Source organism: Hesperophylax consimilis, chromosome 18, assembly GCF_061612785.1.
Source record: "Hesperophylax consimilis isolate HC1 chromosome 18, BYU_Hcon_1.0, whole genome shotgun sequence".
NCBI lineage: Eukaryota > Metazoa > Arthropoda > Insecta > Trichoptera > Limnephilidae > Hesperophylax > Hesperophylax consimilis.
In genome coordinates, this window is record NC_142853.1 from 2,250,939 (window position 1) to 2,277,997 (window position 27,059).

Below are 27,059 nucleotides of genomic sequence, written 5' to 3' on the forward strand. Positions count from 1 at the left end.
ATTTCCCTTGTATTTTTATTTATGCAAGATATAAAATTTTGTTCAGTCATACAATTGATGTATTCATTTTTGTTATTATTTTCTATTTTTTCATTAATATTAACGTTAAAATCTCCTACGATGAAGCAAAGTTTATTTTTTAATTTTAATAATATGTATTTGAGGTCATTTATAAACGTAATAATACTCGAGCCATGCGTTCTATAGATAGCTATTAGATAGTATATTGATTTGCCGAGTTTGAATTGTACTTCGATGCAGTTTACTAAGTGTATTGGATGTTCTATTATGTTAACAATACTAAATTTACTGCTTGCAAATATTATTATTCCCGAATTTTTATTGATGTCTACTTTGGTAGAAATATAGTTGTACTCCGGTAAGTGATAAGACGGTGAGTCAGCGTTCGTAAATGTTTCGGATAACACTATAAAGTCCGGTTTTTTAATTAAACTATTTATTTTTAGAATTAATTCATCTAAATTTTTTTGAACGCTACGGATGTTTATGTGCATAATAATTATATCATTGATGTTTTTAGAAATAATTTTGTTACACGAATCGGTACATATACATTCGTATTCTTGAATTTTAATATTTAACTCTAATTCGTTACTTAAGAAATCATCCATTTAATGCATTTTCGGTTGTATTTTACAAAATTATTTATAAGATTTTTATTCAATGTCGTAGTTAATTCTTTCTTTGGCTAATTTAAGCATGTAAGATCGGAACTTACATGTTTCGCTGTTTGTTCGGTGGTCTACTTCATTCATTTTACTGTTCAAGGAGTTTATTTCTTTCTTCTTGTTAGCTGAGTTGCAGTTAGCGCATTTGGGTGGCAGTTCCAGGGATTTACACTCGGAGATGGGATGATCTTCTGAACAGTGCTTGCATGTTGGTTTATTCATTCTATTGTAGCATTTTTGTGCTGTGTGTCCAAATCTTTGACAGTGGAAACATTGGGTAAGAGGACTGCAGTCTTCTACATAGATTCTCATGAATCCTAGATGAATTTTTTTTTTATTAATAAGATGTAGTCTCATTTCGGGATTTGTTTGTAGTATTAAGTTTTTGCTGTTAGTTTTTTTGTTTGTAATGATGGCCTTAACTTGTAATATTTCTTTGTCTTGGTATTTTTCACATATCATTTTGATGTCGTTGTTTTGTTCAATGATGTCTTCTAAGAATTCTTTTTCGGTATAGTCTTTGTCAAGACCTTTGAATATTACGCATGGATCCGTTTTCAGAAGTACCTCCGCTATTATGGTTTTGTCGACTTCATTTATCTTATCTTTTAATTTTTTTGCGTCTTCTTTTTCTGGGCATGTTATTATAAGGTTTTTTTTTGTTTTTTTAATTTCGCATACTCGAATTCCCAACTGCGATATTTTAATCTTTTGTATTTTCTCTTTTATTTTTTCAGTGTCTTCTTCTTTTAAGCTTTTAATTATTATGGGAAATCGTTTTTCTTGCGTTTGTGATATTAAGTTTTTTACTGCAGAAGAGTATGAAAATGGGTATTTTTGTGCTTGGTTTTTTTCTTGAATATCACACTTTTCTTGTAATTTAGCTAATTCTATTGCCATGTGCGATATCATTTCCATGATGTTATTTATTTCTTTCATCATTTTTGATTTGGTTTCTTTAGTAAGTTTATTTTCTTCTATGATTGTATGTAAGTCACTTATGTTTTGTTTCGCCTTTGTTATGAAGGCATGCGGATCAACCGCTTCCTCCATTTTTCCAGGTTAAAAAATATATATTTTCCGTAAATTTATGTATTTATATAATTTGTCTTGGATTGAAGGTGTTATTTTATTTATTCACCGCTTACGGCGCTCACTCGCGTCCAACACCGTTGGAGGTTTGGGCGACACTGATTATATGTGTGTAATACGTATGTAATATTTATGTATGTAGGTACTGCAGGAATTTGCATTATTAATCCCATTTCATCCCACATTGAATTCATAAAACATACCTACAACACAATCTAAAAAAATTGTGTTTGTAATTTTATTTCATTTTTGTAGCGCACTTAGTTCATAATAAAGAACTTATTTTCCTTTAAAAATCTTTGGAGGGTTTTAACAACGATAAAATTTTATAAAAAGAACATTTATTCGACTTTTCATCGATAAATTTGAATGTTATTTGCATAGATATGGCACTTATCTATGTTTTGTTTTTTTCGACACATTTATATGTGCAGTTTCAGTATCGAGGCGTCGCCAGCTTCCAAGCTAGGGAGGGGCAGCTTAATTTATTTTATAGAGCTTACGGGGAAGAAACAAAGAAGTAGTTAGTATAAACTATAAATATTTACATACAAGCATACTTGTACCCAGTGTTGTTCGGGGCTATGAACAGGGCCGTTTTTAGCCTTGAAGGGGCCCAAAATATTATTTTTCGTTGGAAAGGTCTAATAAAAATTGTATTTATTGTTTTTGTGGAGATTACCAAAATAGATATAAAAAAGACTTAGAAAAAAATTTCGAATACTGCATTAAGTCCCAATTCCTCAATGATCTCGGAGCCCTACGGTACTATGACATTCCCAAAGCACTGCCTGTGCGTGGGTAATATAAAAAAAAATCGAATAATACTTAGATTATTCGATTAATAATACTTAATTTTGACCGGTCAGTGGTTGAGTGGGCATAGCGCTTGGGTCTCACCCGAGCGTCGCGTGTTCGATTCCTCGGCTGGCTAAGTCCTCCATCACAACACAAGCAACATTTTCGGCTTTCTGTGGTGGTAGTAGGAGATTTTCAAACATTGTTGGGTTATTCGTAACCCGGGAATGTTTGTCTTTCTTTTAAAAAAAATATATAAACATAATAAGACAAGAATTTATACTTCCATATCTATCTCCTCTCGTATCCCTCGTTTTCTTCAGCCTTACTTTATTTTTATATCCTCCAATTGGTATGCCATAGTTCCAATGGCTACGGACAGTTGGCACTCTTGCGGTATCACGTAATATTTAATTTTAAAGAATACAGAAGGGAATACAGAAAGAAATTATAAAAAAGTCAAGAACTCTCAGAGAAGCATATTTATTTTTATAAACAGCAAGCTGTTGCATTTACAGGATAATTTAAATTCATATAGACAATCTTACATTACACAATTCGTAGACTTAAGCGGTGACATTAGACCGCCCTTAAGAGGTGTTCTTTGATGCGTGTGCACTTTCCTTAATATTATGACTTCTTAATCCTAAAGGCAAGATGAGAACAATGAAAGACAGGGTGCTTTAGAACAGTCGCATTAAGCTGCATTGGGTAGCTACTTCCATGGCACACACTGTTGGTAAATTCATAGATAAAATAAAGAAAAAAACAAAACATAGATAAGTGCCATATCTATGCAAATAACATTCAAATTTATCGATGAAAAGTCGAATAAATGTTCTTTTTATAAAATTTTATCGTTGTTAAAACCCTCCAAAGATTTTTAAAGGAAAATAAGTTCTTTATTATGAACTAAGTGCGCTACAAAAATGAAATAAAATTACAAACACAATTTTTTTAGATTGTGTTGTAGGTATGTTTTATGAATTCAATGTGGGATGAAATGGGATTAATAATGCAAATTCCTGCAGTACCTACATACATAAATATTACATACGTATTAGATCTCTGAGAAATACCAATGAAACGACTTTCTAATTATTATCTGTTTGGAGGAGAGCTGAATTATTATTATAACTTTATGATTCCTCAAATTATCAAATAGTTTTTTCCACGTATTACAATAAGATGCCTTAATTAATTGCTACAATTTTCTACCAAAAGCATTTGAATCATTTTTAGATGTATGACTCTATTTTTAAGTAAAAAAGAAAATGGATATTTTGAATTATTTTTAAAACCTGTTTCATTTATTTTTTAAGTGTCAATAATATGTAGATACAAATCCTTTTGGTAGGTAAATATAAGGTACACTAAGTGAAAAAATTATCATGTAAGACTAGAGACATATTACACATTCGCCACACTTTATTAAAAAGGCAACGAACTTTGACAACTAAGCCCTACTAAATTAATGAATTAATTAAAGGTTGTAAATTCAATCCTCTTCCATGATACATTTGACAATTTAACCATTAATATGTGTATACATAGTTCACATTCATTAAGCATACAATAGTTACATAGTCATAAAAAATATATAGATTTGAATCAATTCAATCATTTTGCAAACTGTGCTGCGACATTAATAACATTACTGAAGAGATAAACGTGTTTTAGTGTGAAATTAAAGACCCAGGGGCGGCCCTGAGTCAAACGGCAACTGGTGCGAGTAAAATTTTGGCGCCTCTTATATGCCTAGGCTCCAGGATGATTTGTATTTTTGTGTAGCGCGATTTTTATGAAAATTAATTTCAAAGGCGATGTGTTAGGTTAGGTATTATCAGCGCCTTGGAAATTAGACGCCCGGAGCGGACTGCTCCAATTGCGCCTGATCCTGTCGAGACCTATGAGTGGATAGGTCGTTTATACATAAATTGATATGAGGTGTGAATCATGCAAAATTTGCGTACAAGTGCTGACAAAATTGCCCGGTTTTATAGTTATAACTGGAAAATTGTGGGCTTACAAAGCAAAAAGATGAATGTCACAAAATATCAATTTCATGGTGGGTTATCACCTCGATCTATTCTTTGATCTAATTCATGTAATCTAAGAAATAGAATAGTGATAACAGGCTATCTATGCCGTAGAACGCCCAACTACAACTTTCGTTTTATTCTATATTGAATCGACCATAGAATAGAGCAAGTGTGAATGCGCAACAATTCCTTTCAATTTTTAAACAGTTCGTTCTATAAAATAGACCATAAAATAGATCGGGTGGAATACATAAGAGCAATGTTTAGAATTAATTTACAGTACATACATTGCATAAAAATCCTCAATTTTTTTGTAATTGTGACTTTTTAAGACAGTCCTTTGAAATTTTTGAATTTTTTAGTTTGCAATAAATAGCTTTACTGTATTTGTAATCCATTTAAAATATCAAATTTAAAATGATTAAAACCAAATGAGCTAATTAATGCCATTTTCAAAATGCTTAATATTTATAATTCCCTATCGTCATATCCTATGTTATAATGGCAGTGTCGATTCTGGTTTTCTTTAAACAGTTTACAAAATGAGGAGATTTTATTAAGCTATGCATCACAATATGCCATAAAACATTTACAACTTAAAATGTAACCTTAGCAAAAAATAATGTACATAAGAACTTATAAATTAACACATTCACAGTAATGTTGAAGAAGGAAAAATTGCAGAACTGGCTCTGGGAAGCTATATCTATTGCTAAAAATACAATATATTGTATAATGCTATATTTACATTATCAAAGAGAATCGCTTGCTGTCAATTGCGTTGATCAAAAACAGTGCAAAAGGATTAACATGATTATGATCTTGAAAAACTATGCTCACCTTCCGTTGAAATAACGGTAGAATAAACATCATTAAAAAATAAAATAAGAGCTAACTTTTCAACTCCCGATCTCAGCATCATTCTGGTGAAAGACCACTATTAATCGAAAAGTTGTTTGAAATGGCTTTAGCCGTGTTCGGTGACCACATCTGAATAGCCAGGCACTTCCCCATCTCCTTCCCCTCCTAGCAATTTTAAGCCTCACAACATACCGATTAGGAAGTCATAGTCTGGATTTAAATGGTTTAGAGTTGTTGGTTCTTTTTGAAATATTCACTTTAAAAAAAATGAACTGCGCAATAGGGCATTTTCATGTTAAACACTTTTCACTGTTTCAATTAGAGTATTCCAATTCTTTTATCTTTAAGTTGCCGTTAAAAATGCAATGCGTCTGCCGTCTAATCTAACGGAAAAGACTTAATTAAATAGTAGCTATACTCGCTCATACAAATTAACATATACATATTTACAAAAAAAATTCATCAAACAATTATACAAATGAACACATCATCATGATGTTGTTTCATCAAATGATTATACAAATGAACACAACATCATGATGTTGTTTCATAAAATGATTACATATACAAATGAACACATCATCATGATGTTGTTTCTTTAATTGATTATACAAATGAACACATCTGATGTTGTTTCATCAAATGATTATACAAATGAACACATCATGATGTTGTTTCTTTAAGTGATTATACAAATGAACACATCATCATGATGTTGTTTGGTTTGCAATAAAAAGCAATAAATAAATTTAAAAAATACTATAATCATATAAAAATATCAGATCTCAAACTTTCATATCACTTCATAGCTAATGACATTCCAACGCCATCTATAATCAATTTACAATAATCACTCCCGATTCATTCTTTCCAATATTTTAAACAATACTCTGTTCACCGAGAAGGAAAAACACAAAATAATTGATGATCAATATTCCGTTAAACTTTTACCACTGTTGTAGATGTATCACAATGTTGCAACATCATTTAGGATGCGTTCGTTTCACAGAATTTGAACAATTCATCAATGTTGATTTTCAAGCTCTGAAAATGTTCTATTTAAGTTCTGAGAAATATTTCAGTTTTGTGAAACAACTGCCTAATAAAGATATGAAAACAGGACTTGAATAGAACCTTCACAGAACTTGACAATCAACTTTGAAATTTGATGAATTGTTCAAATTTTTCGAAACAACCCGTCTTTAGTTTGTTTTCTTCTCGGTGAATAGAGTACAGAATTATCATAATGCTTCTTATTAAAAGTAGGTTACAATAATGTGAGTAGGTAATAGGTAATTGTCACTAAATTACAGGTAGCAACCAACAAAACTTTGAAGGGTAAAGGCCAAAATAGAAATTGAAAGAAAATTTCTTTGCTGTTGTGTGGAGATCTGATAAGTGGAAAGTAATTTGTATGATTTTTAAACAATTTTTAGTAATATAAAACAACATTAAACACATTCAAAGCAATCTAAAGATGCTGTAGCATCCTTTGATAGCATGAAATTGATCTAACTAATAATAAAATTATTAAAAAATGATAAATTCATTCACTAATCTCAGAGAAGAAATAGTTTCAAATGTCTATCGTTCAGCAGTCACAATGTTGAATAAATTAATATTATCTTGATCAATTTTTGAGTTATTATGCCGTGTTGCGTTTCCTGCTAATCTAGCCAGAGTTTCGTCGGCATTACAGTGTCTATCATCAGGGCGGATGAGTATATGTGCTACACGTTTTACAAGCGTTAATCAGCTTAATGTTGTTTTCTGTACATATTAGGTAAACAGACAATTCAGTCAAATATACACATATGCCCTCATGATGGACATTGTAACTCTGTCCGAATTGTTGGCTAAAGACGGAGAAAGTGCGACACGGCACTTTTGGCCGTGAAAATCTCAATATATCATAATATTAAATAAATATTAATTCATATAGTTAAGTATGTTATTTATATTTCTACCCATCGGTGGTGTTATATTATTATGTTTGGAGTTTATGCTTTAATAATATAATATTGCTGTTTTGAGATAGTGAAATGCCTCTCAATGATTGCCATCTTTTATAAAGGAAAAATTAAATATAAATCTTAACATATTATTGTTAATCATTTTCTACTGTTAGCCCTAAATATTAATTTTAAATAGAGTAGTATGTTTAAACCACATCATAAAGAGCAACGGGATACAGAAGTGGTTGTCTGGTGTGAATGAGGTGGGATTGGGTGGTATTATTGTAAGGGAAATGAACAAGGAGAGAGTGTGGCGATTGAAATAATTAAAGTAAATTGTATTGGTTTAAGTTAGCGCACTCCTTATGTGGGACAGAGCACTTTGAGGATATAGTCCGTCAGGAGGGTTGGAACTGTGGGACTGTCTTCATTTATTGCCTTCAGAACTGGAAAAATAAAATAACAACACATTAACATAATTGTAAATAAATGTTTAAAAAATAATGACTGACCGTAGCCTGTTTTAAATCGACCACTGTACATTTCGTCTGTTTTATTTCCTGTTCAAGATGGTGGCCATTTTAATGAGAAATTTGCAAGAAGAGGTGAAAAGAATAGCCAAGAAGAGCCAAGAAGAGACGAGCAGAGACAAGAAGACGCTGTAATACGTAAGAATATACAAGAAGAGACGAGATGAGCGAAGAAGGGGTGAGAAGGTGCAAAAATATACAAGAAGTTCCAAGGCAAGCCTAGAAGAGGCAAGAAGAGACAACAAAAACTAGAAGGAGCAAGAAGAGACGAGATAAACCGGGAAGAGGCAAGGAAATGTAAGAAGAGGCAAGAAGAACGAGAAAAATAAAATAATGCTCAAATCAAATCCCATATTCCTGCCCAACCTAAATTCCAATATTGGCTTTTTAGGTTGTCGGTATGTATACCGGTTGGTTAAACTCCAACCTTCTTCCCATCCTAATAGCATGTATTCCAAGTCCTAACAGAACAGTGCCCCTGGTGTACCGGTCGCACCGGGACAGGAGTGCTCCTGGCTGGGGTGCTACAATCGTATTATAATGTATTGTATAAATATGTAGTATTGTACCTGGTTAAAATCTCATGACTTCAGAGTATGTATAATAGAATAAGAAAGTTCAAATAAACAATAACTATTTCAGATTTGAAAAATATATTTTTAGTGAACCATTAAAATGATCACCATCATGTTCTGTTGAGGAAATTTTCAGAGTTTCCAAAAGTATTGGAAAAATTAGGAGAAGAATCTATGAACTACAACAAAGACCCAGTTTTTCTAGGAAATTCAAATATAGTATTGTGAACAAAATGTTAACTGTTGAATGAAATGCCGATTTTTGTGATCAGCAAAAGAGGACAACTATCATGTTAGGCCAGTCAGTGGCTGAGTTAGCATCGCATTTAGGTCCCACCCGGGCGTAGTGTGTTCAATTCCTCGGCTGGCTAAGTCCTCCATCACAACACAAGCAACATTTTCCGCTTGCATACTTGTCAGCTTATTACAATTTTATAGAAAGCTGAAACGCACCTAACAGGGATTTTTCAAATGTCCAAAAAAAACTGTTAGTCCACTTGCTCACGAGGCAACTGAAACTGGTTGGCAATAGAGCTTCTCTCACGGCGCAACTCAAGTTTACAATTTCACAAATTATCTAAGCTTGTTTAACCATAGAATGAAGAAGAACACTTCAGCTGTCATCTGTCACTATCATAATGCGTTAAAAAATTATACATAAATGCAGTATCTACATATGCTAACAAAACATATATTTGAGTAGAGACTTACTTTTGATGAGGACTTGCAGCGCCTGATTGTCAGGTGGTCCGCTGTCCAGGTGATAGGGGATCACGGTAGTCAGGTACTGCAATAATACAATAAATTCAAGTTAAGTACTGACTATATACCATCACCCTTACTAATAAAAAAACACCTATTAATAAACGCATTTTAGAGACCGTAGTTAAAAAATATTGTAGCCTGGCAACGGTGCTTTTGGCGAATTATTTCAGCGAAAACAATTTGAGAGTCAACACTAAAACACAGCTAAACAAGCCTTTTCTGCTGTGTGAGCAATGTGTAACTTTCCATGAGCTCTATATATGGCTGTTAAACATCAGTTGAGTCTACGTAACGATTATTAGTTAGGTTAAATAAACGATTGTTTATTAGTTTATGTGAGATCATTAATCTAAATTATGGAAATCAAATATTGGCCTCACTGGGTTGTTTACCCGTGGGGGCCTCAGCACGGGTAAACAACCCAGTGAGGCCAACATTACTAAATTGAAATATAAAATATTGTAAAAAAAAATGTATCAATAATAAAAAAAAAAAAAAAAAAAAAATTACATTGGGTCAATAATATAAATCAGAGGTTCCCAACTTTACCTTTATTTTTTTTTAATGTCTCTCTCCGTTAAAAAAAGTACAACAGCATAAATCTAAAAAACTCCACGAACAAAAAATTGTTGAAGTGAAAATTACCTGTTTTGAAATATCACGACCAACCGGTTGGTAGCGTGGTAGTTATTGGTTCCCACTCGGGGGTTGCGTTCGATCGTCTACTAGTTTAGTCCTCCATTATTGCACAAGCCACATTTTACGCTTATAGTGGGTGGATTTTCAACACTCTGAGATTATTTGTAACCTGGAAACGTTTCACCGCCCCTGGTAGCCTTTCATTGTCCCCCATGAAATAGATGATTAGCCTCAGAACTATTGTGACACTCAGACAATGTCAATATGAGTCTGGCTCACCTTAGGATCGCTTCCCGGATTGGGTTTCCCGACAATAGCCCCCTTGGTCCTCTTGCGCTCCACGTGGTGCTGGCGCCGCTTGTTCTGCACGGCCAGCAGCAGCGAAATGAAGGTGTTCTTCAGCTCCTTCTCGTACTCCAGCTCGTCGCGCAGGGCAAGCTCCGAGATCAGCGTCTCGCTGAACTCGCGGATCAGCACCTCCAGCTCCAGGTATAGCTCGTTGAGCTGGGCCAGGGATAGGGTCTTGAGTTCTGGAAACAAATAACATAGGTAATTAATAATTTGTCTATTCTGTGACCTACCATTATATTATGTTATAATGTATGAGATTTTGACTTGCATTGACAGAGAACATGCCAAACTCTTTTTTAACATTAAAATTAAATAAATGTTTGCAATTCCTACGGTTTTACCCTAGTGTACATACAATGTCATGCTTCTCTGCTAAAATTGGTTTTACCCTAGTGTACATACAATGTCATGCTTCTCTGCCAAAATTGGTTTTACCCTAGTGTACATACAATGTCATGCTTCTCTGCTAAAATTCGGACTATACCAAGTGCCCAAAAACATTTGTTGTTATTTTGAAACGAGTTTTTATTTATTACTAGCTGTACCCCGCCACGCTTTGTTGTGATTGTCTGTATGTGCAGATAGAGAAACAATAGCGCGTATTGCTTTTACGTCCAACAGATGGCGCTATTTTTTCAAAAAAACGTGTTTTTACCTGCCACAGGTGACATCTATATAATGTACGTATGTAAAACACACACACATATTAAAATAAAACATTGTGCAAAAATTTCAAAGCAATCGGTGAAGAACTTTTGGGGATTTAAGATTTTGAACAAACGAACATTTTTATTTATATAGATAGATTATTATTATTTAATGAGCAAGCAGAATTCTGCTGATACACTCACATACTCATACATCCACCATTCTATTTACATTAAGAAATTTCCTAGGTTTGGATGCAAAAGGTATTTTGTTCATTTTTTTTCTTGAATACCGGGGTAACTGTTATAATGTAAAGATAAAATTTTGAAAGTCTTAATTAAGACATCTTCCTTTTATTGAATATAATTTTAGTTCCTCGAGTCTATCTTCGTCTATCGTAGTCTATTGCTTGTCTTTCAAAGCTCTAGGTATTTTTGTGAATTGTCTCTGGTCTCCCTTACCGTAATAGTTAGAAATATGAACTAAACAGCGTTAGAAAGTGAAAACATTAAGCTTTATATTCAAACATAGAAGTTAACCACAGAATAAATAAAACGTACACCTTATTCGAAACCAAAGATTCCGACCGCAATTTGAGAAAAATTTAAGAATTTTTTATTAATTATTTTTATATGAAAGGACAAAAAGTGAGGTGGCAGTAATGTTTATAATACATTTGTCTAATAAACTAGTTTAACTAGTTTTTTTGTTGTTGTTATCAGTAATTTTATTCTAGTGTTTAGATTTAAAAAAATACGTAAGGTGAGCGATTAAAACTTTTTATATTTGATTTAAAAATTTTAGTATTTCAAAAAGTAGATGTGTATAATAAAATTTAAAAGTGTATTTCATCACTTTCAAAAACAGTTTTCATTTTTCAGATACGTTCAGAAATATCCCATTTATTTGGATTTAATTGAGAAGCGGAAATACAAACAGATTTTCCGACTTTCTGACAGCATCTTTAATAAATATAACAGTCAATATGCCAGAAGCCTGATGGGTTAAAAACGAAAAGGAAGTGCTGTGACTCACTGTCTTCGTATAAAGGTGAGCTGAGGACCTCCTTCCCTTTTTCCAGTGCCTCATTGTGCTCCGTCATTTCCTCATCACAGCTCGGGGAGGAGTCCTGCATCATGTCGTCAATCTCTTGAATTACCTAAGGACACAAAATAGACCAGACATTCATTCTATATTCACCTGGTAATTTATTTTAAAATATTTTTGCTGCTTTATCAAAAGCAATGTCTGCCCTGATGACAGACCCTGTAACGCTGCCCGAAACTTTGGTTAAAGGAGGAGGAAGCACAATATAACACAAAGAATATTCACGCTAATACTTTTTGCCGTGAAAATCTCAAATCAGCTTTCTAGGATGTTAACACACTTCAGCCGGGGAAGGTAGTTCTACCCGTTCGGTTGATTGATGCAAACAGATTGAACAGCGGGAAGGGTAGTTCTATCTTTTGCGTCAGCCTCATTTCAATGACAGAAAAGACAGAAATATTTAATGTTTTTATATGAATATTGTATACCAATCTCTCTGTAAAGGTCCAAACTATGTGTACATAATTATCTAATCGTAATGCAAGTCTTCTTTTTATATTTATCGTCGTGTCTTTTGTTTACATCAGTATTTCAACAAAAGGATAGTATATTATTTGTTATTGTAATAATGCAATTCCTGGAATGAGGGTTTTTATGACCGTGAAACCCGATTTGAATCTCTATCTCTGTTCCGCCCCACTCAACTCCTATGTGCAAGAAAGCGAGTAATAAAAATATAACAGGGTTAATTAAGTTGCATTTCAAATAATATTTGATTTTCGTTTAGTACTTTTATAGCTTGGGTATGCTGAGTTACTGAGTAAAAAAATTTATTAAAATATTTGAATTATTTTCGAAGATATAGTGATTTAAAACAAATTTAAGAAATTCGGGAAGGATCTTTATTTTCGCCCAGAGACAGCGTAGCGCCAGCGCAAAAAATACCCTTCAGAAATGTGTTAAGATCAAACCTAGAGAAATTGAATAAAAATAGTGGTCCATATAAAGTCTAGGGATACCTCAGTTGTAACCTCTTCCACTTTTAACTGATTTCATATATAGTCATAGAAAGAAGTGACAAAGGAGCACTAAACGGCAGGTGAATAGTCACCATGTCAATGGTAGAATAAAGTCTGATGAGTTAGTTACCTCATCAGCTGTTTTAACGGGGCACTCGTGGTCCAGGTGCAGCCCCCCCAGGATGAGAGCGTGCATGTCCAGGTCGCTGGCCACAGCCTCATCCTCAGAGCTCAGCAAGTCGTCTTCTGGGGTCTGACCGTCCTGAAATAAGAGGTCAGGAGGTCATTAGTCATCTGTTTGCAATACGGGAAACAGGATGTGGGGCAAGCATCAATTCGAAAAACATGAATAAATTGTTGCATAAAAATGTGCAACTTAAAATTTGTCTGAAACATTGGCTAAAGAAGAAGAAAGCGCAACTTAGAATAATAATAATAACCCGAAAATAATCTCGATAATATTTTTGGCCATGAAAATCTTAAATCATTTCAAATAGATAAATTCATAGTCTAATTAAGCCTAAAATTTTCAAGCTCTGATAGATTATAATCTCTTGTTATGATGTTATATGTTTAATATTATGGTTCTCCCAAAAGAATCCAATTGCGATTATTTATGTTGGGTATGTGTTTGTCACTGTGTATTTATGCTGGGCATGTGTTTGTCAGTGTGTATTTTATGTTGGGTATGTGTTTGTCACTGTGTATTTATGCTGGGTATGTGTTTGTCATTGTGTATTTATGCTGGGTATGTGTTTGTCACTGTGTATTTATGCTTGGTATGTGTTAGTCACTGTGTGCTGGGTATGTGTTTGTCAATGTGCATTTTATGCTGGGTATGTGTTTGTCATAGTGTGTTTTTTTTTTTTTTTTAAAGAAAGACAAACATTCCCGGGCTACGAATAACCTGACAATATTTGAAAATCTCCTACTACCACCACAGTAAGCAGAAAATGTTGCTTGAGTTGTGATGGAGGACTTAGCCAGCCGAGGAATTGAACACACTACACCTGAGTGGGACCCAAGCGCGATGTCAACTCGGCCGCCGACCGGTGTTTATGCTGGGTATGTGTTTGTCACTGTGCATAAATAAGTGGTTATGATATTAATAACAAGTGATTGAGAGTTGAAGAAAAAATGCCAATCTCAACTTTACCACCAAAGAAGAAGAATATTTATAAAAAGTTTCAGTTTGGAGAAAAATACATTTAAATATGGTTCATATTTAATGACATGATTCATTTTCAAAATCTTGCATTAAAAGTGCACATATTACTAGTGAATTTTCTAATATTTCCCAGAGGTATTATCACCAATACTGATCACCTAGCTTCAGCCATTGAACCCTGCCCAGTGTAAGTTGATATGACACAGCCATTATCACTTATAAGTATAAGTTATAGGCCTAACCACATAGAAATTACATGTGGCCTTGATATCAATATGGAAGTCTGCTTCACGTTTCACAAACAATCAGCCATCAACTAATGTGAAAATAATCATTTTATATAATATTAGTGAGGGCAGGAATTTTTTATAACAAAACCTGAAATTCACTATTTTTTTTTACCAGATTTAACAAACTCAAATTTGCTATGAATGTATCATTTTTTTAATTTTCAAATAGTATCTTTGTTTTCAGTGGTGTATCGTGTATGGTGTAAATAGTATCGTGGTTTTCAGTGATTGGAAAATATGACATTATTGATGTTGTTGTAGGTGAAAATTTAGATTTATTTATTTTATAAATTCAATTTTTTATATTAAGATTCTCAGGATTCTTCCAGTGTAAGGAAGAACAGCGTCCCCAAAATGAAAAATCTTCATACCCAAAATTTATAACAAATTTCTAAAAAAAAAACAAACACATTTTCAACTACAACATCAGAAATGTTGTATATTTTAATCTTACCACTCTAGCTTACTGAAAAGTTACGGACCGCCACTGCTAAAAAGTATTTTATTTTATTATTTTAATTGGCGTTTTCAAAATAGGTACTGATTTGTCAACAATTCAGACCATCCTGTGATTTTTCACGGGTCTGCGCTAGTTATCGTCAAAATTTTAACAAGAAGAGAAAATAAAATCTAAAATGGTAGACATAGCTTTTTGAAAAATTGTTTTCTAATATACATCACCATCTAATTGTTACCTAAATACAGAATTCGATTTTTTTATTCGAATAAGGCACAAGAGTCCCAACTGCTCCTAACCGTCTAAGCCAGTGAGACTATTGCATCCCCAATTGGGGTATGTTGTGAGACTGATGGTAGGAAGGGAAGAGATGGAGAAAAGGAAAGTGGGGGAGTGCCTGGCTATTCAGATCTGGTCATTTCAAGCGACGTTTTAATTCTGAATGGTGGTCTTACACCAGGGCGATACTGAGAGTATCTTCCACTCTGGAACGCGCCACAACTATACTATATATTTTTTTAAATGAATAAATTGCTTGCAGAGAGCCTTACCCCTTGACAACACAGGCCGTCAAGTTACTATCTTAAGTTGCAAATACATAAGACAAATCTGTTTGCATTCACACTCACTGTTCTTTATGAAACTAAAGAGTAACTTATTTTAACAGTAAAACCACTGAAAAGATAAACTAATATAATTTAGTGCATTGTGTATTTTTTCTCATTTCTAGTGAAATTGATTGAACAATCTTTCTTGAAAAGAAAGCCATTTTCATTTGCCCGATTGGAGCTTAGGAGTAGAAAGGTTTTCTGTTAATTGGCGACAACTGTTTTCTTTCAAAGTGGTGTAGATCACACTTCTAGGTATTTTTGTACAGTGGATAAAACTTTGACAACATATGGAGAGCAAGATTTGGGAAACTGTCTTACCTTCCTCTCGCTGAGATTGAGCGCTGGCATGTGCATCTTCCTGGAGAAGGACTTGGTCCAGTCGATGGGGAGGATGTTGCCAAAGTTGCCCGTGATGGTCCACCACATTCTGGAAGAAAAGAAATCGATAAGAAAAAAGGTTCAGAAAAAAACCAGGTGAGCAATGAAGTAAATAAACGAAAAAAAATCAAAGACTTAAAAAATAAGTAATGTAAAAATTGAACTAGAGTTCAAAATGCCAAAAAGCCAGTGGGAATATGATATCCCCAATTTGTTGTAGACCAGTGCTGGAAAGGCCCAACACGCATGGACCGAGCCTAATTACGGAGACAATTGAAATCCACATAACCCCATAAATATTAATAAGGACGACGGGGATAAGCTTAATAGTTGTCCTGTATTAGACGGCTACACCAAAACTAAACCCAGAAAACCACATTAAGAGGATTAATGCTTGCAACATGTTATCACTTATACATACTTAAAATATACTTCACACAATTTACAAATCTTCCTTGATGATGGATACTGTATTGCTGTCCAAAATAATATTATTATCGTTTGATAATTATTATTTTTAGGTTGATTGAAATTTTAGGAGTGTGTTTCTCCAACGCTCCTTAGAGCTAGCCGCCACTGATTCTGACTACAAACTAACAAACAAGAACAATAATCAAAGGCAACCAACCTAATAAAGCTAGGATTAAAGTTGTCATTTAATCTCATTGAGAGAGAGAGAAGGGTAATTTAATTAAAAATTAATTGATGGTTTCGTTGGAGGAAGGCTTAGTTAAAGGCTGTCAGGGTTAATTAATGACACAGGATGAGGGGAAGTTGAGAACAATGGGATGTCACTCAAGATGGAGAGTGGCAAAATTTTGGAAAATGCGAGAGGAAAATCAGTAAATAAATTGGTCCATTGAAAAACAAACAATTTTGTCTGTAACATCTTCATTATATCAACTAATGTAACAACTAGATAGTTAAAACGATACGATAAATTTTTTCAGGAATATATTTAACCATTTTTGTCCACTTTCAAAAGATTATGAAATAATGACATCGCGAAACTATGAACTATTGTAATACTTAATAGACCTTATATACTCATCGCAAAGAGTGCAAGGCGATTTAAGCGTAATGAGTAAGATTAAGAAAGGGACGCTTAGATGGTTTGGGCATGTAGAGCGAATGAGCGAAGAAAAGAGTGTAAAGAGAATATATGACGTGAATGTGAATAGTAGAAGAGGTCGGGGACACCCAATGAAGACATGGCACGATCAAGTAAACCAGATACTTGAGTAGGGTCATGACAGAATAATAGAAGAGTATGTATGAGACAATTTATGTATGTGAGTAAATTTAGAATAGTGAATTTAGATTTTTAAAAATAGTTAGTCAATGAAACTGGCAAACAATAATATTAGGAATAAATAGAAATATGAGATTGATTAAAATGACTGAAAACAATTAGATGGCAATAGGTCAGTAGTTAGAGTGTTGTCCTGACAAAACAGAGGAGCTAAGTTCGATTCCCAGTTGCGAGTGTTACCTTTTCTGTCTTTTTCTGATTATTTTCATGGAATATTTAGTTAATATTATTATATTCTTCAATGACTATTATAATGAGGTTTATAAGTTTCAATGGCTGTACCCCGCCAAGCGTTGCTGTGGCACAGTCTGTGAGTGCAGATAGAGAAACAATAGGGCGTTACTTCCAACAGATGGCGCTGTTTTGTCACAGGTGACAATCTGTATATAAAACACACGCTTATTCGAATGCAAAGTTGTGTCAAAATTTGAAAACAATCGGTGAAGATTTGAATCAAACTTTAGGAGATTTAAGACTTTGAATAAAGAACATTTACATTATTATTTAAATAGATTAATAGTTTCAAGAAAACGTGTTATGCCGATGGTAGGAAACAGGCGCTCGATACACATATTACATATTAGTGTTACGAGAATTGCCTATAAAAAGGCGCCAAGCGAGTTTGCGTGTAGAGCGGGAATTAAAATCGACATACGGACAAACGGACATGCCAGATACGCAAAAATATACCAGACGAAGAAAAGTATAGGCTTTAGTATATTATAAGATTTAAAAAAAATTATCTACGGAAAAACTGCAGATAATACGAAAAAAAGTATGTTTAAATCGAAATTTCCCCTCAATTTAAAGGCATTCCGTTAGTAATTCCTTTGTAACTTCTCCATCTTTTTTTCAATGATCGATTAAAATGTTTTAAAAGATAGGAAAAAATAAACTGAAAATGAGGTTACCGTGGATCACTCGGTGGTATAACCTTAAGGCTATATTCGTTAAAAATCATCACACAAGATCACAGATCGGATTGAACGACAAATAACTATGTAAAAACAAACACTATATTAGTGCCAACCCTTACGTAATTCGAATCACCTGACAATAAATTTTGACATTACTTGAACTGAACATTTGACCCGAGAATTTTTTCGTATTTCTTTTTAAATTTTAATTGGATTCACTTGATCGTGCCACGCCTTTCAGAAGAGTCCCCAACCCCTTCATATATTATTCTCTTCACACTCCAATGTCCATTTATAAGTTGGTCATACATGATTTTACAACACATACGCCAAATCCTAACACAAAACCATATTTGTGTAATACAGGGTTTTCCGATAAGAGGTGTTATTTTGAATAGCCCGCTATTTCGGTAGATATTACTTTTAAAGCTGTAATTTTTGACATTTGACAAGTAGAAACTACGCCATTAATAAAAATGGAACGATACACGCTTCAACAATGCATTGAAATTATTAAAATTCACTTGAGTGAATCAAATGCAAATCATCTTGAGTGATGAGGCCCATTTCCACCTCGGTGGCTTCAACAAGCAAAATTGTCGCATCTAGGGCTCGAAAAACCCAAGAGTTATTGTTGAAAAGCCTCTCTATCCTCAACGTGTGACTGTTTGGTGTGGTTTATGGTCAGGCGGAGTCATTGTACCTTACTTTTTCAAAAATGAGGCTGGAGCAACAGTTACGGTGAATGGATTGCGCTATCGAGAGATGATTAATGATTTTTTATGGCCGGAATTGGATGGTATTGATTTGGATAACGTTTACTTTCAACGTGCCACACAAGCAACGAAACCATTGATCTTTTACGATTGAATATCAAAATAACACCTCTTATTGGAAAACCCTGTACATCGCTATTCATATATAAATGCATTACTAAAATTACTTAGAGGCTCTAAATAACGTTCTAATATTATGCGCAATCTTAAATTCTCACATAATAATGCGCATAAATGTATGTAAATGCTAAAATGTTATCGTAAAGACGTGTGTTGTGAAAAATTAGCATCGCCGACGGGTCTATAATGGGGAGAATAAGGAGATAACCACAAGTCACAAGGCACACTACATTATACTTAACCCAGTTTCATTATGAAACATAAGTGCCGTTTAATCAACCCAGTGTTTCTCAACTATTCATATTAATAGAAAATAGTACGTTTAATAAAAATACAAAAGTCTAAGCAATACATACTGAACCTAGTGTGGTAGTTGAGAAAGTCACCAAAATTGCAATTTTTCAATATTTATAAAATAAACTCAAGCTTTTTAATATTTTCTTAACAAATAACTAATTAAGAAAAAATTTAACTCCTAGAAATAATCGCTTCGGTGGTTAAGAGGAAGCTACAAACCAAAATTGTGTATATTCTTGGTAATAGGCATTAAAATCGCTTGACAAACGTAGCTAGAAACGTTCGATTTCAAGCACAAAACTGGTTTTTATTTATTTAGCAAATAATTTAATAAGAAAGCAAAAAAGTTAATCAAGTGAAACTGTCACAGATAATCTTAGCTATAATACTGTATTTTAAAAAAGTTATTTCCTTTATACGTTCATACATTTCTATTGAAAAAATATTTTTTTAAGTAGTTCACATTTATATTTTTTTATAGATTAATTTATTTTTTTATTTGTATTCTACTCAAGCGAAACGATAGGAAAACCTTCAATTTATCTAAAGCATATTTTTGGTATTCATAAAGTACACCAATTCTTTATAAAGATTAACCAAAATAGTGATTTGGCATTAAGCTTCGCATTAAGTAGGTTAACAAAATAATTAAGACGTTATATTATTTATAAAAATTATTATTATTATATCAAATATCTTTTAATATTCATCGAAGCACGCTAATAGGAACGAATTCACGAAAAAGATTAACCTAAAAAAAACAAGTTTGTATAAAATATTGTGTAAGTTTGAGCGAATATATTATTCGCTATCGTTTTTGTAATTTACGAAACAGACCGTTTTTAAACTGGTTTATTTGAACGAACGTAGACGAATCGTAAGTCCGATAACTTTCGATTGGGAAACCAATTTACATGGAATTATTGTCGCCCTAATTAGAATTATGGTGTTGGAAATGGAAACCAGATATATAATATAAACACCATAAAAGGCCCTTATCGTAATTTATTGAGCAATAAACTGATTAAACTTTTGCTCAATCAATAAGGAAGTTGAGTCCATTTTTTTTATTTTTTTTTATCAATGTTCGCATTCAAACTTAAATACTGGTATTTTTTTTTTTTTTTAAAGTTTGTTTTCATAGTTAAATTAATTCTCAAAGTTTAAATTTTATTAAGCCCGCCAAAACGAGCGGAGTCCGAGCGGTAACAGGCGGGGTGTAGTGTGACGTCATTAGAACTGTGAAAACCACGTCGCTTAAGCATTATGTATGGAAAAAAATTTAATTCTTCAACAAGGAATTCCAGTAATTTTTTTACCAATGTTAACCGTCTATTATAATTGATGTTATTAAAAAAAAAAGAAAATTGATTAAGATTTCATAGTTAAATTAATATTTTAAGTTAGAATATTTGCTTTTCACGCCCGATACGGTACTTGTACGGTATCGCCGTCGCTACTTGTTGACGTTCCCCGCGCGAATTCAGGACCACCGCGCAGAAAAGTAAAGACCAAAAGTAAAATAACGGTTTACAGCCCAGTTCACTGTGAGACTTTTCTGAGCGGCCGGCGGCCTGAAGTGTATCACATGCTTTGTGACATGTATAATAATAAAAACATCTAAGTTATGCAATAAACAACATATTATTATAAAGCACTATACGAATATGTATCTTTAGAAATCCATTTCATATAATAATAATAACAAATACGTACATATATTTGACAAACCCAAATAAACCTTTGGCCTATACACCTCTCTCGTCTAAATCGACCATCTCTCATGTAATAGAAAGAGATGCACCATAGGTGTTCCGTTGTACGTACAAGTCACGACACATGTGACGACAGAATTCTTTCGACCAATCGTGGAGCGTATACAGTATATTGCTATTGAATGCTTTTTCAAGAACGTTTAACTAATTGTAAGAATAATAATATAGAAATATATTTATATATTTAGAATCGATATTTTTTGATCTACATGAACATATTTTTTATAAGTCAAAATATTTTTCACTCAACTTCCTTATTCCATGCATTAGTGGTTCGAGTAAAGTAGGCCTATCCGTAGTTAGTATAGTTCTGTTTGAGCCCCTCAGGACTCTGGCATTTTGAGTCACAGATACACTGTGATTTTTTCATACCTGTAACACGTTAAATAAGAGAATACAATGTGTTTTTAATAATTTTCGGATAACAATTTGCTTTTTTTTTTCCTATCGAAGGAATTTCATATAATTACAGTTACGGCTCTACAAATGTGTAGACATTATCTTCATATTTAATTTTTAAGAACTTAAAAAGTTAAATTGTTATTGAGAAATTAACTCGACCGTTTTGCAATTCGTCTGTCTGTAAATTTGTTTGTGCGTTCCGTTTCCATTTTCAAAATCTGCAGCATCCACTTTCTTATTCAAGCAAGCCTCACTTTGTCTAGATGGTAATTTTGTCTAGATGGTAATTTTGTCTAGATGGTAATTTTGACTAGGTAGCTAACTTTGACTGACTTTTTCAATATTACGGTACCTACCTGCCTGAAGTTTGAGAAAATAAGTTTTTTTATTGAGGTAGTGACGAATCTATGGATAAATTGTATAATTCCTTAATTGAAAATAAAAAAGCACAAAACTTACAGGGCTTATAATTAAATAGGATACCTACTTACAAATCTTATGATTTAAGAAAAAAATTTAATATTGATTTGAATTTAATGTTTGGTGAACAGATTCGAATAGCCAGATAATCCCACACCTTCCTCTTCCCCATCTCCTTTCTCGCTCCACTACATTCAGCCTCACAACATACTCCAATTGAGGATGCCATAGTCTCACTGGTTCCACAGACGGTAGTCCTCTATTATTGCACAAGAAACAATTTCAGCTTTGCATGATGGGATATGTTGATATGAATATGAATGTACCTTTTTCTACTATAATTTCTTAATGTTTCACAAAAACAGCGCTATATAAATTATCCACTTATAACGATGATTGTAAGCTATTACATCTCCTGACATGGAATGAACTTAACAATAAAAGCAGCAACAATTCTGATTGCTAACAATGCTTCCCAAATACTTCTAGACTCAATAGTACTTAATTGTGACAGGAAAATCAAACTCAGGCTATAATATATGACGCCTGTTTCAGGCCGAGACCTTATCGGACCCAGGCTTTATGAGGCCCAGACCATATCGAACCCATGTCAGCACGGCGACGGCCTGTGCTATTGTGATGTCAAGGCGGATTTAATAACCTGTCAGGAGATGAATTTCTGGTTCAGTACTCCATCATCTCTCCGAGTTGGGAAGAGATAATTGAGAAGATATCTGAGATCGATTAATGAGACGTATAAAAATCATTCAGTCATTCCGTTTAGAAATTGGAGGTCAGAGAGCAAAACCATTTATGGGATCAGCTTTACTATTACACCTAACTTTAAAGTATCGGATCGATAGACGTAACTACCGATTATTTTATTCCAATTTCCTGAGCACGGTTGCGCTGTTGATAGCCAGAGCGATATTAAAAATGCAAATCGATATACGCTGGTTACACTGGCGCATTTGTTTATAAATTGACTTTCCTAAACGACCGACGGCTCCGTAGAAGTTAAAAAATACAAATAAATTGACAATGTCGAATTGAAATAATAACTTTAATATACAATGGCAGTCCGCAAGTACTTTTTGACACTAAAAAAAGGAGTAAATTAATTCATGAGATCTTTAGTCATCATAACTAACATTTTTTTCTCCACACAGGTGCTGAATCAATTGAGTGAATCAATTAAGTATATGGGTGGTGTATACGATTTCTTTCAATTCTAAGAGCTTAGTTAGTTCACCTCCATTCATTAATAAGCCAGTTATTTTGCATAACGAATGACATTATCCAAAAAATGTGCATTTTGACAGCATATCCGTCACCTTGGAGGCCGCACTAAAAGCAGCGGCTTTTGTCTACCGACTGTCGGAATTATATTCTGACCGTGCTCGCAAATATCGCTAACTGACCATAGATGACGGATTTCATCAATATCGTATTGACATGTGGCTTTATTGATCGTCCTCCAGGGTTGGTAAAATAACTTCATTATAAACTGGCAGACTGCTGCGAAACTTTGTATTAGCGTCTATTGCCTTCCTAGTAGGTACTAATTGAATTTCTTTGAGCGAGGATAATAATCAACCTTTGCATAAAAATCCAACATTTATACTACTTCCTAAATAAACCCTACTTATCCACTAGTTCCAAAGATTCACAACAATATCACATCGTTTTATTTTCCTCTCTTTCAAACACAATGACTTTGAACGTACTTGATTCATAATCATTCGTCTTAGACACGAGATTGCAGATATAATACAGCCTTATCAGTCTACAACAAGCAACATAATTTAAGATTATTAATTTCCGTTCCTAGAAATACCCTTTTTTTATGGAATTTTTAGTGGCAACTTGGTCGTTTTCTTTTGTAATTCGAAAAAAGCACAGAAAATTTTCTGATTTTTAACAGATACTTATCTGTTGACACGCGCGAAGGGAAAACAGATAAACATGTTTCATTAATTTTCTGATTACATTAATATTATGGCGAAATACAAAGCAGGTAAGTTAAGAAAATAGATTACTGATCAAATTAAATTAATTCACGGTAGCGAGCACGATAGAGCGCAGACAGGTTCGCGTGTTTTGCATAAAACTTTTCATCATTATGAAAAGTTGAAAGATGTGTCGTGTAATGTTCGAAAGGGAAGGGATCCATACACGCCACGGCAGACGGTAGTTTTACGTAATTACGATAATTGTATCGCTTCACGGAAAACTGAAATTCACGAGAGACCAGAGCTGGTGGGGTAGTGATCAAATGTATTGAAGTGTGAACACGGAATGTACCATGTAAATATAACAAGTGTTTACGGAATGTAATCACGGATTTTACAAGGAAGGAACAGTATATCGTTATATATATTCTGAATTCTGACCCAATATTAACAGAAAATATCATGACATTCTTCACTGTACAGATTTTCATGAGATTATCAGAAGTCATGGACAAAAGCCAGGAGGTTGCCAAGTTCGAATTAAATCCAGATATAGTAAAGCTTAACTATATCGTCAATTCTTCTGCCGATTTGGGTTTGCCCCTCCACCCCCGCTTTATAACTCTTCTCCTAACGTTAATCTATATTTAAGAGGAAGCTACATGACAAAAATGTGTATATTCTTGGTATACCTTATATTGTAGGTAATATGCATTAAAATCGCTTGACAAACGGAGTCTAGAAACGTTCGATTTCAAGCACAAAACTGGTTTTTATTTATTTTGCAAATAATTTCCTAATAAAACAAAAAGTTAATCAATTGAAAATGTCACAGATAATCTTAGCTATCGTACTATATTTCTTTAAGATGTTTCATTTGCGCGTTTATACATTTTTATTGAAAAATATATTTTTTAGTAGTTTACATTTATATTTCTTACTGAGTAATTTATTTTTTTATTTGTATTCTACTCAAGCGAAACGATAGGAAAACATTCAATTTATCTAAAGCTTATTTTTTGGTATTCATAATGTACACCAATTCCTTATAAAGATTAATCAAAATAGTGATTTAGCACTAAGCTTCGCCTTGAGAAAATAAAATTAATAATAATAATAATACTTGGATGACTTGTATAGCGCCGTTTTTGTGCAAAAACACCTCAAGGGCGCTGTACAAACTTATAATACATTTGTACAGTGGTCTATGTTATTACTTAACTATTTATGGAGAAAATATACAGTTCAATACTTACCTGATAGGTCACTTGAGATTAACACTTAATTAACATTATCTAATTGTTTATTGGCGAAATTTAGATACAGGATTAAAATTGTTCTCGAAATATGAAGATTTCGTATAAAATAAAGTGGTGTAAACAAAGTAATTTTATTTAATTCATTAATTGACCGAACACAGCGAATTCCCGTTTTAACTCGAGAGCTTTGCACTTCGTCTGTCCGGAAATTTGTTCGTGTGTTCCATGTCCGGTCAATCCTATAAGGATGGTAGCCGTGTTAGATAGTACATTTTTACTCCACCAGATTTCGCATGGGCAATAGAGTCAATAATAGATATAGAGTAGACCTCGCGTAGTTATATTACTGTTCACAGAACTACTAGTCATGTCATCACAGAGTAAAAACCTACGTTTAGAAGAACTATTCTTAGAAAAATTCATTTCATACATTCGCCATATTTAAATAACTTCATCGTGTCATGTTTTCCTGGTATAATCGAATTCATTTAATGTTTTTCTATAACAACATTCAAGAAGCCTCCATTAAGATGCGATTAATTCAAACATACTGCCGTAATGGCACCGACATACACAGATTTGTTAAAAGTTCGCTGCAAATCAAGCTCCAAAAGTTCCCTTGCTCTAAGGTCAAGGATATGAGTAATGTGGGATCACTGCACCGCTGCTCTGTAATAACTGCACTTAAACCAGTTTAACACATGAAAGCGCCAGCTCCGTACCATAATATGTATTATATACCATAATACACTGCTGCATATGCACTGTATGCAGGTCGAGCCGGACTGCATTCTGCCTGCATGATTGTTACCTGCATATTATGTGCAATCAGGGAATCTTACAAATAACAATTATTATTCTGAACAAAGAAATGCAACAGAGACCTTGAAGTTGAGCATTTGTAAACATCGCCTAACTAGCTACGTGAACAATGAAGACATGCATTATATACAATGTATCGTTTTATGTTTCCTAATCATCGTTTTCAAAACAATTATAATATTACTTGCCACAAAGCGAAACGTTGGAAGAAAGTAGTTTAAATAACTTGCTACTCATAATGTAAAGTTAGAATTCCATTCAACTTATTGTCCATTGATTTAAAGTTGCGATGTTAGATGAAGAATGTAGATTATTTTAAAAACATGTGCAATTTATAACAGAAGAGGAATAACTTTTCTGCTTTTATGCAAAACAACACAATTAATACACACAAAGTTCCTTGCAACTGTGCGTGGATATTAATAAACCTTTTTAATAATATCAATAATTGTAAAATTTGCAATACGCCATTTTGAGAAAAACACCACAAGGGATGTATGCATAATGCTAATATTTCGTATATTGTGTGTAAATACTCATTTCCACCACTAAAATTCAAACTAGCAATGAATGTAATTCAACATCTCCGTGGTTGAAGAGTGTGATGAATGGTAAAGTTGAATATTTAAGCTATAGATGGCGCTAGTCATAAAGCTTACTCCAGAGTCAGATGTCGCTAGAGTGTAACAATTACTTGTGGGATGATATTGACAGGGAACAAGCTTCTCGAACCAGAGAATCACAGAGAATTACCAACCCTCGGGTAATGAACAATGTAGCTAAATCCAGACCTATTATTTGTATCATAAATAAACACAATTATAAGTAGAACCTTTTACTTTTTAACAAAGAGTTCTCAACACTTTGATCTGCAAAGTAAGACAGATATAACAAAGAATAAGACTTTCGGCTAGTAATCCGAAGGTCGCCATTAGAGAGTATTTTATTTAAATATTGAAGACAATATTAGTGATTTCTAAAGGAAATCTGAAACAGAAAAATCAGAAAAGGAAACGGTCACATCTGGGACTCGAATTTGTCGAATTTCTCGAATCTGGAACTCGGGAATAGGGTCCCATTGGCTCAGTCGGT

General features: G+C 33.5%; 1 protein-coding gene across 1 annotated transcript in view; it reads right to left on the bottom strand.

The window, feature by feature from the left end:
- Positions 1–3,046: 3,046 nt before the first annotated feature.
- The window catches only part of Unc-76 (fasciculation and elongation protein Unc-76), a 156,684-nt gene continuing 132,671 nt past the window's right edge, over positions 3,047–27,059 (bottom strand). The window contains exons 2-7 of the mRNA XM_089642395.1: positions 15,856–15,964; positions 13,142–13,273; positions 11,981–12,104; positions 10,226–10,476; positions 9,254–9,329; positions 3,047–7,883 (exon numbers count right to left, since the gene is read on the bottom strand). Of these exons, the coding sequence (XP_089498521.1) occupies positions 7,801–7,883; positions 9,254–9,329; positions 10,226–10,476; positions 11,981–12,104; positions 13,142–13,273; positions 15,856–15,964 (775 nt within the window). The 3' untranslated portion in view covers positions 3,047–7,800. The remainder of the gene's footprint in view (positions 7,884–9,253; positions 9,330–10,225; positions 10,477–11,980; positions 12,105–13,141; positions 13,274–15,855; positions 15,965–27,059) is intronic.